This window comes from Staurois parvus, unplaced genomic scaffold, assembly GCF_062004578.1.
Source record: "Staurois parvus isolate SC_StPar_1 unplaced genomic scaffold, SC_StPar_1.0 ptg000090l, whole genome shotgun sequence".
NCBI classification, from domain to species: domain Eukaryota; kingdom Metazoa; phylum Chordata; class Amphibia; order Anura; family Ranidae; genus Staurois; species Staurois parvus.
This window is the reverse complement of record NW_028317886.1, coordinates 25,482,072-25,495,425: the sequence shown is the minus strand read 5'-3', so window position 1 is coordinate 25,495,425 and position 13,354 is coordinate 25,482,072. Positions and strand designations below refer to the sequence as shown.

Below are 13,354 nucleotides of genomic sequence, written 5' to 3'. Positions count from 1 at the left end.
ACCCCCTCCTCCTCATAAAACTCCACTCCATTGGTCTCTGTGATTATGTGCTTCACCTGTTCTCTTCTTACCCTATCTCTCTGCACCTTCAGCGTCCTCTGCTTCCTCTTGTACCAAATTGTATTGTAACTGTAATGTCTACCTTCATTTTGTAAAGCTCTGCGTAAACTGTTGGCGCCATACAAATCCTGTATAATAATAATTACAATCTTGCTTCCTCATCTTATCTTCCTTTCTCTGGCGGGGTCCCCCAAGGTTTTGTTCTTGGTCCTCTCCTATTCTCCATCTACACCTCCTCCCTGGGTCAGTTGATAGCCTCCCATGGCTTCCAATACCATTTCTATGCTGATGACACCCAAATCTATCTCTGTACCCCACAGCTCATTGCATCAGTCTCCACACTCATAATCTACTAACAGAAATATCAGTCTGTATGTCACACCACTTCCTCAAACTCAGTGTATCTATCCTCCCCCACGTGCTCTTTCCCCTGACTTCTCTGTTAAGATTGAAGATACAACTATCAACCCATCCCCGCATGCCAAGGTGCTAGATGTTATCCTGGACTCAAACTATTCTTTTGGCCCCACATCCAATCACTGTCCAAAGCTTGCTGCCTCAACCTATGCAACATTTCCAAAGTATGCCCCTACATTACCAATGACACCACAAGTTCCTAGTCCACTCCCACTCTCTCGCCTTGACTACTGCAACTCCATTCTAATTGGATTACTTTTACATAGGCTATCCCCTCTTCAGTCCATCATGAATGCTGGTGCTAGACTCGACCACCTCACCAACTGTTTAGCATCTACTACTTCTCTCTGCCAATCCCTCCACTGGCTCATGCTCTCCCAACTAATTCAGTTCAAAATACTAACAACTTAAAAAGCCATCCACAGCTCGGCCCTCAGCTATATCACTACCCTAGTCTCAAAATACCAACCAAATTGTTCTTTTTTCTTCCCAATACCTCCTACTCTCTAGCTCCCTTATCACCTCCAGGACTTCTCCGAAGTCTTTTCTATCCTATGGAATTCCCTTCCCCAATCTATACGCTGGCTCATTCTGTCTACATTTAGATGATTCCCAAAAACCCATCTCTTCAGACAAGCCTTCCTTGTCCCCACCTAATATCTGAACTTTATTTTCCCCATTAGCTCATCTTCCACAGTTATTACCATTTGTATCACTTGACCCTCCCTTTCAGAATGTAAGCTCTAACGAGCAGGGCCCTCTTTTTCCTATTGTATTGTAATTGTACTGTATGCCCTCACGTTTTAAAGTGCTGTGCAATCTGTTGGTGCTATATAAATCCTGTATAATAATACTAATCAGCAGGTAACTGACGCCATTAAATGGTATTAAACCCAAAAGTAAAAATGTAATCAATTTGTACTTTACCAATCTTTCGATATGGTGGCTGCATTTGTTTTCTCTTTTTTTTTTTTTTTTTTTGGCTTTTTACCCTTTTTTTTTTTTCTTTTTCTTTTTTTATTATACCCCCACTTGGTGATCCAGCTGGAAAGTTGGGTTTTTTTTTTCAACTCGCTTTAACAGATCAAGCTGTCCAGAAAAAGTAGCAGTCAGAGGGTTGAGACAAACCATTTACCACTGACAGGGCTGCTTACCGTGGTCAACTTTATTCATTTATGAATTTCAAAAGAAAAAAAACTATTTGCTATAACTGTTTATAAAGTGTCAGTTTGTTAAATCTGTCTAAATCTGTTAGTGTAACATTAACATTACCCTCTCCCAAGACTGACAACGCTGTTATCCAAAGGTGTCTGATTTACTACGTCATCCAGAATGCAGACAAAAAGGTAAAATAAAGAAAAAGCCTAAAAAGAAAACTAATGTAGCTACCATATGTAAGGATTAGTAAGCTGCAATATAAACTATATTGCCAAAAGTATTGGGACACCCCTTCAAATCATTGGATTCAGGTGTTCCAATCAAATTCATGGCCACAGGTGTATAAAATCAAGAACCTAGGCATGTAGGCTGCTTCTACAAACATTTGTGAAGGAATGAGTTGCTCTCAGGAGCTCAGTGAATTCAAGCGTGGTACCGTGATAGGTTGCCACCTGTGCAATAAGTCCATCCATGAAATTTCCTTGCTACTAAATATTCCACAGTCAAAGTGGAAGCAACTGGGAACAGCAACTCAGCCACAAAGTGGTAGGCCACGTAAAATGACAGAGCGGGGTCAGTGCATGCTGAAGTGCACAGTGTGCAGAAGTTGCCAATTGTCTGCAGAGTCAATAGCTAAAGACCTCCAAACTTTGTGTGGCCTTCAGATTAGTAAAACAGTGCGTAGAGAGCTTCATGGAATGGGTTTCCATGGCTGAGCAGTTGCATCCAAGGCTTGCATCACCAAGCGCAATGCAAAGCATCAGCTGCAGGTGGTGTAAAGCATGCCGCCACTGGGCTCTAGAGCAGTGGAGACATGTTCTCTGGAGTGAAGAATCGCGCTTCTCTGTCTGGCAATCTGATGGACGTGTCTGGGTTTGGCGGTTACCAGGAGAACGTTACTTGCCTGACTGCATTGTGCCAAGTGTAAAGTTTGGTGGAGGGGGGATTATGGTGTGGGGTTGTTTTTCAGGGGTTGGGCTTGGCCCCTTCGTTCCAGTGAAGGGAACTCTTAAGGTGTCAGCATACCAAGACATTTTGGACAATTTCATGCTCCCAACTTTGTGGGAACAGTTTGGGGATGGCCCCTTCATGTTCCAACATGACTGCGCACCAGTGCACAAAGCAAGTTCCATAAAGACATGGATGAGTGAGTTTAGGGTGGAGGAACTTGGCTGGCTTGACCTCAACCTGATAGAACACCTTTGAGATGAATTTGAGTGGAGACTGCGAGCCAGGCCTTATCATCTGACATCAGTGCCTGACCTCACAAATGCGCTTCTGGAAGAATGGTCAAACATTCCCATAGACACACTCCTAAACTTTGTGCACAGCCTTCCCAGAAGAGTTGAAGCTATTATAACTAAGGGAAGGCCAACTAAATATGGAAACCTACGGACTAAGACTGGGATGCCATTGAAGTTTATGTGCGTGTAAAGACAGGCATCCCAGTACTTCTGGTAATATAGTGTATTACATTTTTTTTTTTTTTTTTGTGTGTGTGTGTGTTTATCAGAACTTTAAGTATCAGCACTTACCACTTGCAGAAGCATTGGCCCTGGCATAAGTATAGCACCACTCATTTTCCAATATAGGTATGCTGCAAAAAATACATTTTCTTTCTGTCCCCTTTGGCACTAGGCATTGCATTGTATGGTGGGAGCAGAGGTGTTCCCTAATCTGCACTACACTTACAACCAACAGTGTATGCTGACTGCTGCTTCATGAGGATTTATTAATTTGGTTTATCCATGGGAATTTTTTTAATTTTTTTTTTTTTTTTTTAAACAGAAATGTCCCTTTGGCGCTTTGTCCATTGTTAACCTGCCGAGCAACTTGGAAAAGGAAACCACTCACCGATATTGTGCCAATGCCTTTAAGCTTCACAGGTAAGCAATGATAGATTTGTATCTCCATAATATAAGAACCAGTGTCTACATGCATTTGTTTCCTTCTCTTCCTATAGGAGTCTATGCAAATGCAAAAGCAGCTGAAGAAGGTCAAATGCACAACTTATACTGAGTGATCTCAGAAGTGTCTAAAATGAACATCCAAAGCGTTTTCAAACATTCGATAAGTTAAAGCAAAAATTGAGATCTCGGCTGTATGAGACGCACATAACTTTGTTTTGTTTTTTTCTTATGATAATTTGATCTTTGTTTGTCTAATATGTCCGTTTTAAAGTGGTAGTAAAGTTAATTTTTTATGTTTTACCTACATGTAAGCCAATAGTATGGCTTATCGTTGGGTACTGCAAATAGCTCCTAAACATGCATCGTTTGAGATATTGTCTAGCAGCTGGCGCATGTGCTTGGAAGGAACAGCATATCCGTGCTTTTCCTTCAGAGCTGTGTGTCGTAAACAGTGACTCCTGCACGCATGCATTGGAGAGATGTCATCATGGCTCAGCCTTTCAAAGGACCGGAGCTGCTGAACCCGGTAGTAAGACTTGGTAAAGGTGGAAGCTCTGTCGGCAGTTACAGCACGCCACTGGAGGGCTTTGTTTTAGCTGGGTTTCACACTTGTGCGGTGCGGCATATCATATGTGCTTAGCACAGGAACCGCACCACATTCCCGTGCAAATTCTGTGCGGTGCGATTTGAGCCATACCCTTTTTTTTTTTTTTGTCCGCACTATAATCGGATTGCATGGGTATTCACACCCATTCAATCCAATTCTGCACATCGGACCAATTTTGGGATGTTAACTTGACATACACACCCGCAGCGGTTCGCATGAATGGGGTGCGATTGTGATGTGGTGCGGAATTCGCACAGAAACCGCTGCAAACTCGGCACTGCATCAGTGTGAACCCCAAGTTTCACATAATGTGCTAGTATGTGACGCATACTAGCACATTATAACTTTGCCTTGCAAGGGAAACTTTTTTTTTTTTTCTTTTTCCAGTTTACTACTGCTTTAATGTTTTCCACATCCTTTTTTTTTTCCTCTTTCTTTTAAAAATTTAAAAATAAAATACCTGGTATGGTAGAATAATTTGAATATGTATGCCTGACATTTTGCTCATCAATGTCCTTCAAACTTTATATGCATTGTGTGTTAAAAAGCTTCGGATATTCACAAATGTAGTTACTCCTTTGTATTTATCCTTAATTGTCTAAAGGCTCTTTGCCATTGCAGGTTTCTTAGTATAAGGTTTTCTATGTAGCGGTTTACATCTCTGGATGCGGGAAAGTAACTTATCTCTCCTGTTAGCATTTTTATATTCCATTGTTTACAATCTTTCATCTCTTTAAGCTTCTTCCAGATACTTGGGAAGTGACTAAAATACTAATATCTGAGCTAAAATGGTTAAGGATTGGGTTAGGCCCCTGCGTTTGTTCGCTAAAATTGTTTCCTTTAAAGGAGAAGTACAGCCAAATCTTTTTTGGCTGTACCTCTCCCATGGACCTGTTTTTCCGTCAAGCCTTCTGATGTCAGAGAACCTGTCCAGGGTCTGAAAATATCCACCCAGATGCCTGGACTGCCAGCTGGCTCAGCCTCTCACCAAGCCACTGAAAGCCCAAGCCAGCTGCCCTCGCTCCTTCCACAGCCTAGTGCTCCAGTGAGCACTGGAGAGTCAGAGCGAATAGCAATGACTGATGGGCACCAACTGTCTGCTCAATGAAGATTATGAACTGAGCGATCAGCAATCTTTGTTCGCTCATTTCTCAGTCTTCAAAGCAGCAGGGAACAGATGCTGCATCGGACCAATGCAGCATCCACCTAGGTCAGTATAATTTTTTTTTTTTTTTTTTTTTTTTTGAAACCCATGCTTCTCTTTAAAATGACTTTTGTCTGCCCACACATTCACACATTACTAGCTACAAGCCTTTAGATTGTGCCTTTGTGTGTGGTGCCAATACCTTTTTTTGTATTTGTTTTTGTTACTTGTTTCATCTACACAGATTATTTTTTTTTTTTATAGGTTGCCTATTCCCCGACCTGGTGAGGTGCTAGGATTAGTTGGCACTAATGGTATTGGGAAATCCACAGCTTTGAAAATTTTGGCCGGAAAGCAAAAACCTAATCTTGGGAAGTATGATGTAAGTGCTCTCCAGGGTTGTCTGATTTTGTGCATTAGAAAGAAAATGGTTTTGGTTCATATCTTATCTGTGTACTAGTTAGGCTCCATGCACACTAGCTTTTTTTAAGCTCTTGGAAACTGTTGATAGCATTTTTTTTTTCTGCTCCTAGAAGCTAAGTAGTGTTATCCTATGCGTCCATGCACACTACTTTGGGCTATTAGCGTTTTTGGAGCTTCAGCTTCTAGGAGCAGAAAAAAAACGTTCAATAAATAAATAGAATCTTCCGTGCTTCTATGAATCAACAACAAACTTACCATAGTGATCGTGAAAAATACTGTAGCATAAACAGTTATGTAGCCGCTATTACACACAACCCCTATTTCATATAGTGAAACCAGTGCAGCGCTACAAACCAAACCCGACCTAAATCCAAATGTAAGGAAAATTTAAATCAATTGAAATAAAAAATCCAAGCATTTCTTCTTTATGGTGCTCCCTTCCTCCTGTAATCACCAAATGCCTCAAACGCAAGAGTGCATAGTTCCTCCACCTCACATATTATTATGTTTGGTCTAACTGTACTTTTGGTCCCACAATGGACACTGAAGATCAACTTGATGGATTTCAGTTGTTAACACCTCGTTCAGAGTACAACTCTCACCACCAATTCACCACATAAATAAAAAAACTTCAGATAGTTCGTAAAACTTTAAAACATTTTATTGGCAAAAAATATATTCAAATTCTCACTCGCATGTATAAGGTGCTTGACTGCACCAAGTGTAAAAAGCCTCTATTATTGCTCCACAATCTGGAAAAACCGCCATGAGGAGTCCACTATAATAAAACTGCAGCAGTGTGCCCTCCGATATAATCATCCTTCCATATGTGAAATAACATAAACCGCAGGTGCCGTAATGCTCACCGGCTTAGTTAGCAGTGTGTCCTCTGGCATGAACAAATATGGGTCAGTGTGCACTACTGCTGTAGTAATTGCTGGCTCCGTATTGCATCGTGATATCATCCAAAGCTCCTCTCCAACGCGTTTCGTCATGTAACTTTCTCAAGGGGAACATGATTGTTTTTTGTATTTCAATTTATTAAATTTTTCCCTAACACATTTGGTTTTAGGGCGGGTCTGGTTTGTAGCACTGCACTGGTTTCACTATAAGGAAAAAAAATGTTTTGTAGAGTTTTTTGTTTGCAGCGTTTTATAGCAGAAAAATACACTAAATGCTACAAACAGCCATTTTTCTAGCTTTTTTTTTTCTTCTTTTTTTACTCTACATGTACTGTAAAATCGAAAAACACTCAAACGCTATTACCAGCGGGTTTTTGTTATCCAGCTGTTTTTTAAGCTTAAAAAAACGCTAGTGTGCATGGAGCCTTAAAGTATGACATGTTGTCTGTGGTCTACTCAGCTTTTTGCTAGTGTTCTAGGAGGTTGGATGCCCGTTCTCTACTTTGCCAAAGAAAGTTTAACCATTTTCTCCTAGCCTTCCTTGCTTCATAAAATATTTGTTTGCCTCAACTTCAACTGGGATTTTTTTCTGATACAGCTGCTTGAGCTGCATTCTGCATATCATCTATTCAGATTGGTTTTTCTTCAACCTAGCTTTGGAGGCTGTATCCAGGCTCCTCTGGACTGGGCACGCTGGGCTAATCTGGAATGTGATCTTTTGGGCACTAGGCTTTGAATTGTGGTGCTTCCCAGACCAGAGTGTACTGTTAGCCAGTGTGCTTTTTTGAGTCTTAAGCCTTGGCACTGCTCAAGTGTGACCTTGTATCTGATGTACCACTTTGAGTGAAGGCTATTTTGGCAGAAGTATCGGGAGCTACTTCACTGTTTGCACTGGGAATATGTTTACATTTTTACCAACTTTGATTTTACTGCTAAAGAGTTTAAGGCTTATGCACTGAGTGGATGTCATCTGCTGGGTGGAGTGACCTTAGGTCTTGCCTCACACCTAGTTGCATTACCACTGCATGTAAGCAACAAGTCTTCATTAAAACACAGTACAGGTGACCTCAGCCCATAAGTCTTTGGTTATTTCATGGGGTTTGGTTTTTTTTTTTTTTGTAGGTATTCCTGTAATCTGTAATAGGGGTTATCGCCATCAGAGGCCCTGTCTCTGGAGGAATCAGGCTGGCGTCCTAGGCTTCAGGTCTTTTAGAGATCCTGCCGCTGCAAAGACATTTCCGCTGCACCCAAACTCATTCCCTCTATACAGGCTCAAATTATTCTTAAGGGTCCTGGGCCCCAATTGGGAGTGTGAAAACTTTTGCTTTTAGAGAGAATTTGTTATTCATTGGACTATTCATACCTTAGGCACACTAGTCATTCACCCTAATAGGAAGGCTACTCCTTTTTGGCTCGCCTTTTTTGAATTCTGACAGGCAGCTGGAGTCCCTCTAAAAATCCAAGTTGACTGGTCTGGCCCTTCATCTGTTGTCAGTTTGTCTCGCATGGGATTAATAGATGTACAAATAATTCAGTGCACTGTGGCTATGTACAGTGGGTATAGAAAAGAATCACCCCCTTTAAAATAATCATATTGCTTTGCGGCCTGAAATAAACAGACATTTTGTTTTATCCAGCTGTATAAGTGCAACTTATAACATCCAAGTGAAAGATCTAACAGCAACATGTCAGAAAAAAAATACAAAGAAATTAAAAAACAGAAAAGGATCACCCTCCTAAAAATGACTTGTAAACTCAGTCAGGTGTAGCTAATCACCTCAGTTGGACACACAGCCATTTGACTTTCAGCTGTGGTCATTTTGATGAGCTCAGCATGAAAAGAGCTTTCCTGGAGCTTTTCAATTCCTGGTAGTGCAACTGAAGCAAACAGTCAACTATGGGTGGCAAGGCACTCTCAAAAGATCTCTGGGATGAAGTTGTGAACAGGCACAAGTCAGGAGATGGATTAAAAAAATTCAAGGCTTTATCGATGCCTAAAAGCGCAGTGAAGTCTATTATTAAGATGTGGAAGGTATTTGGTATCACAGACCCTCCCTGGATCAGGACTTTGCACCAAACTGGATGAAAGAGCCAGGAGGAAACTGGTCAGAGGCCTGCTGCAACCCTGAAGCAGTTGCAGGAATTTGACAGAGTTGTCGTGTGCATGTGACAACAGTATCACAAATTCTCCACAAATATGGCTTGTTTGGGGGCCTCAAGAAAGGCCACATGTCTTTTTTTTATCTGCAAAACAATATGCATTTATTTTTCGTCAAAAAATGAACTTTTCCTTTATACACAAATCTGTGGCATGTGTTAAACCATGAACTCATTTTTATTGCGACTGCTCATGTCAGGGTTGTGCCTTCTGTAAAGGAGTTGTAGTAATACATTACCAGACCTGTCGCCGATGGCTCAGATTGTTCTCTGTTGCAAAGCAACACCATCTGAAGAATTTTCAGCATTTACACTTTGGTGTGTTTTAAGGCATCTCCTGCTGCGCACTAAGGTTCTGTCTGCTTTCCACTACGTCACTATGATGTTGCTGTAGTGACGTAGCAGTTAAAACCACAGTCTGCAACGGGTTCAGGCATCAGAGATGAACCCTAAAATATATACTGGTGAAGATACCATTGGCTAGTTTAGCTTTGCAACTGAATGGTCAGTATTGCCACCCAGTGGTACTGGCATGCTATCACTCTTCTTCCACAGTATGACTGTTTAGTGATGTGGCGATTTGCTTTTACATACATTTAGGTTAAAAATTTTGTTTTCATAATAACTTGTGTATACTTCAACATTTTTTTTTTTTTTTTTCCTCAAAAAGGACCCCCCAGATTGGCAAGAAATTCTAACTTATTTCAGGGGTTCAGAATTGCAAAACTATTTCACCAAAATTTTGGAGGATGATCTAAAGGCCATCATTAAGCCTCAGTATGTGGACCAAATTCCAAAAGCCGCAAAGGTGTGTATGCAGTGTTTTGTGCTGGAGCAGTGAAGTTCATAGGGATTATGATTGTAATACACTTGCATGTCTTTCCCTTTGAAGGGGTAGACGTGTACCTTCTACAATAGGGCGCAATGTAATAAAACATTTTTGCTATCTCAGGGCCCAGTGGGGACCATTTTAGATCGAAAAGATGAAACAAGAACCCAAAAAGTGGTTTGTGAACAGTTGGGTAAGTACTCTTTATTAGTACACAACAGTATTCCCTGCCACACTGTTGCTTTAAAAAACAAAACACACACTTAAAGTGATATGTAACTATTTGGCGCTGGAGGGGTTCAATGGATCTACTAAAAGTCTAAAAATCCAAAAAGTCCATCTATAAAGTCAAAAGGGTAGGGAGAGGGGGGAATAAGCTGTGAGTGTTCCCAAAGGCAACGGACAAAGAACAGCAGCATCAGTGGCAGCACCCTCAGAGTAAAGCTGGACTCTAAGCAAAGAGAGAGAAGAGAGGGGCGCTGGACTAAGTGTAGCATTAGTAGTAGCAGTTTATTGTCATAAGACAATTGGCAATTCACAAAAAGTATGAGAGGTTAAGGCATGTCACCACGTGACGTGGTCCGAATAATCCCGGGAGCCGGTGAAGGTCAATTCCTACCCCGATGTGGGAAAAAAGGTGGGTGAATTTGAAAGTAGCGACCTCAAATTAAATCAGTACTTTTATAATAGAGATAAAGTGGATGTTCTACTTCAAACTGCAGGCTTCATTACCATTAAAGAACTAAAAGTGGCCATACAAGGCTTGAATTTCAGCCAATTATTTTTAAATCGTCCACAAATTGAGATGTGATTGGCCCTGTCAACACCACTCCACTCTTCAAACTGTGGTCTTTGATTGCCCCTTGTGAAAGAAGCAGTGCATCTGTTTCTCATAGGCTTCTTTCATAATGGTCAATCAAAAGACCACAGTTTCGAGAGTGGAGGGGTGCTGACAGGGCCACTCACAGCTCAAATTGTAGACGATTTACCAAGAATTGACTGAAATTCAAGCCTTGTATGGCCACTTTTAGTTCTTTATTGGTAATGAAGCCTACAGTTTGAAGTAGAACATCCACTTCATCTCTATTATAAAAGTACTGATTTAATTTGAGGTCACTATTTTCAGATTCACCCACTTTTTTATACATCGGGGTGGGTTAGAGATTCCACAATATTCTACCATCTTTTTTTCCACATCAGGGTGGGAATTGTCCTCCACCGGCTCCCGGGATTGCTTCGGATCACGTCACGGGTGACATGCCTTAACCTCTCATACTTTTTGTGAGTTGCCAATTGTCTTTTATGCCAATAAATTGCTACTACTAATTCTGCTCTTAGTCCGGCGCCCCTCTCTTCTCTTTCTACACTTAAAGTGATAATCTTAGTGTTCCGCAAGCTTCAAGGGTCTAAATCTGGCAGAGCATTATTGAAGTGTGACCTGTCACATGACTGGCTCACCTACAGTCAGAGCTTGCTCTGCTTTTCTAAGCAGAGAGAATGCCATGTGGCACCTCAAGGGCTATTAAATGCATGCCACAGTATGCCCTAGCCGTGCAGGTTATGTAGCAGAAATATTTGCCTTCCATTTACAAATGAGCTCCTCAGTGTTTAAATAGCATCATGTTTTACCTCTTTGGGCCTCTTTTGTCTTCCATGAGCTTGTAACTATTCTTCTGTACAAGACATGTACCGTGGCACTTTGGTGCCTTTTTTCCCTTTCATCACACTTCTACACCAATTACATTTCTGTGCTTTTTTTTTTTTTTTTTTTTTTAAGTCTTCGTATATCTTTTACTATGCTGCTCTTTTTCTGTATATAATTTTTAATATCAAATATGGCAATGACGTTTCAGATCTGACTCATCTGAGGGACAGAAATGTGGAAGACCTTTCTGGAGGGGAGCTTCAGCGGTTTGCATGTGCTGTTGTCTGTATCCAAAGAGCTGACATGTAAGGACATCTGTTGTCGTTGGTAAACCAAAAGTAGTCTGTGTACACTTAACTGACTTGTGGTTCTGGCCTGTTGCAGCTTCATGTTTGATGAACCCTCCAGTTACTTGGATGTAAAGCAACGTCTTAAGGCTGCCATTACCATCCGATCTCTGATTAACCCTGACCGGTAAGAAAAAAAAGTAGTCTACTAAATTAGCATATTCAGGACTCTCACTGTGTGATATGGTTAGCCTCAAAATAAGAGATTTCTGAAAAATTGTTGGTAGTTGCCATTGCTGACTACCGTAAAATCTTAGTGCTTCAGTGATTTAAGTTGTTCAGAACAAGCATGCAGATTAGAAAGTGAGAACGCATCTGCATACTTGATTTGGATTAGCCTGACAACTATGCATTAGCAGCAGACACCCAGACATATTCCTCCCCAGCACCTGCTGCTGACCTCGCTGGCCCCACTTTCTCTTTTCTGCCTGTAGGTGCCACCACCACAGGTTTGACAGTTGGGAGCTGGTGCAGGCATGGGGAGGAGACAGGGCAGGGGGCATAGCTGGCAGGTGTATTCAGATGGTGGAGTCTCTCAGGGTAACAACAGCCATGTCTTGGCACCTGGAGGCTGTACTTAGAATACGTACAAGGTACAGTTTGACGAGGAGGGGCTAAGCTCCACACAATCTGCTTTCAGCATACAGTTGTATTCAAAATAATAGCAGTGTGTTGAAAAAAGTGAATAAAGCTCAAAATCCTTCTAATAGCTTTTATTTCCATACACACAAATGCATTGGGAACACTACACATTCTATTCCAAATCAAAACATGAAGAAAAATATATCAAATTTGTGTTGTTCCTCTAAAAACAAAATGGAAGAAAAGTGAATATTAGACTGTTCAAAAAAATAGCAGTGTTTGTATTCTTCTTTACAAACTCAAACATTCACTATATAAACTGAAAAATGTTTGAAGATTTTGCTTTCCTTTGAATCACTTAATATTTAGTTGTATAAGCACTGTTTCTGAGAACTGCTGTACATCTGTGTTGCATGGAGTCAACCAACTTCTGGCACCTGTGAACAGGTATTCCAGCCCAGGATGATTGGACTACATTCCACAGTTCTTCTCTATTTCTTGGTTTTGCCTCAGAAACTGCATTTTTGATGTCACCCCACAAGTTTTCTATCGGATTAAGATCCGCGGATTGGGCTGGCCACTCCATAACGTCAATCTTGTTGGTCTGGAACCAAGATGTTGCACGTTTACTGGTGTGTTTGGGGTCGTTGTCTTGTTGGAACACCCATTTCAAGGGCATTTCCTCTTCAGCATAAGGCAGCATGACCTCTTCAAGTATTCTGATGTATTCAAACTGTTCCATGATCCCTGGTATGCGATAAATAGGCCCAACACCGTAGTATGAGAAACATCCCCATATCATGATGCTTGCGCAACCATGCTTCACTGTCTTCACAGTGTACTGTGGCTTGAATTCAGTGTTTGGGGGTCATCTGACAAACTGTCTCCGGCCACTAGACCCAAAAAGAACAATCTTACTTTCATCAGTCCATAAAATGTTGCACCATTTCTCTTTAGGCCAGTCAATGTGTTCTTTGGCAACTTGTAACCTCTTCAGCACGTCTCTTTTTCAACAGTGGGACTTTGCGGGGTTCCTTGCAGATAGCTTGGCTTCACATAGGCGTCTTCTAATTGTAACAGTACTCACAGGTAACTTTAGACTTTCTTTGATCTTCCTGGAGCTGATTGTTGGCTGAGTCCTTGGCATTTTGGATATTCTTCTATCCATTTGAA

The 13,354-nt window shown here is 41.2% G+C and overlaps 1 protein-coding gene across 1 annotated transcript in view; it reads left to right on the top strand.

The window, feature by feature from the left end:
* Positions 1-13,354, top strand: part of ABCE1 (ATP binding cassette subfamily E member 1) — a 46,584-nt gene that overhangs the window by 16,406 nt on the left and 16,824 nt on the right. Inside the window, exons 4-9 of the mRNA XM_089670494.1 lie at positions 3,424-3,521; positions 5,561-5,678; positions 9,449-9,586; positions 9,731-9,800; positions 11,461-11,557; positions 11,637-11,726. Of these exons, the coding sequence (XP_089526620.1) occupies positions 3,424-3,521; positions 5,561-5,678; positions 9,449-9,586; positions 9,731-9,800; positions 11,461-11,557; positions 11,637-11,726 (611 nt within the window). The remainder of the gene's footprint in view (positions 1-3,423; positions 3,522-5,560; positions 5,679-9,448; positions 9,587-9,730; positions 9,801-11,460; positions 11,558-11,636; positions 11,727-13,354) is intronic.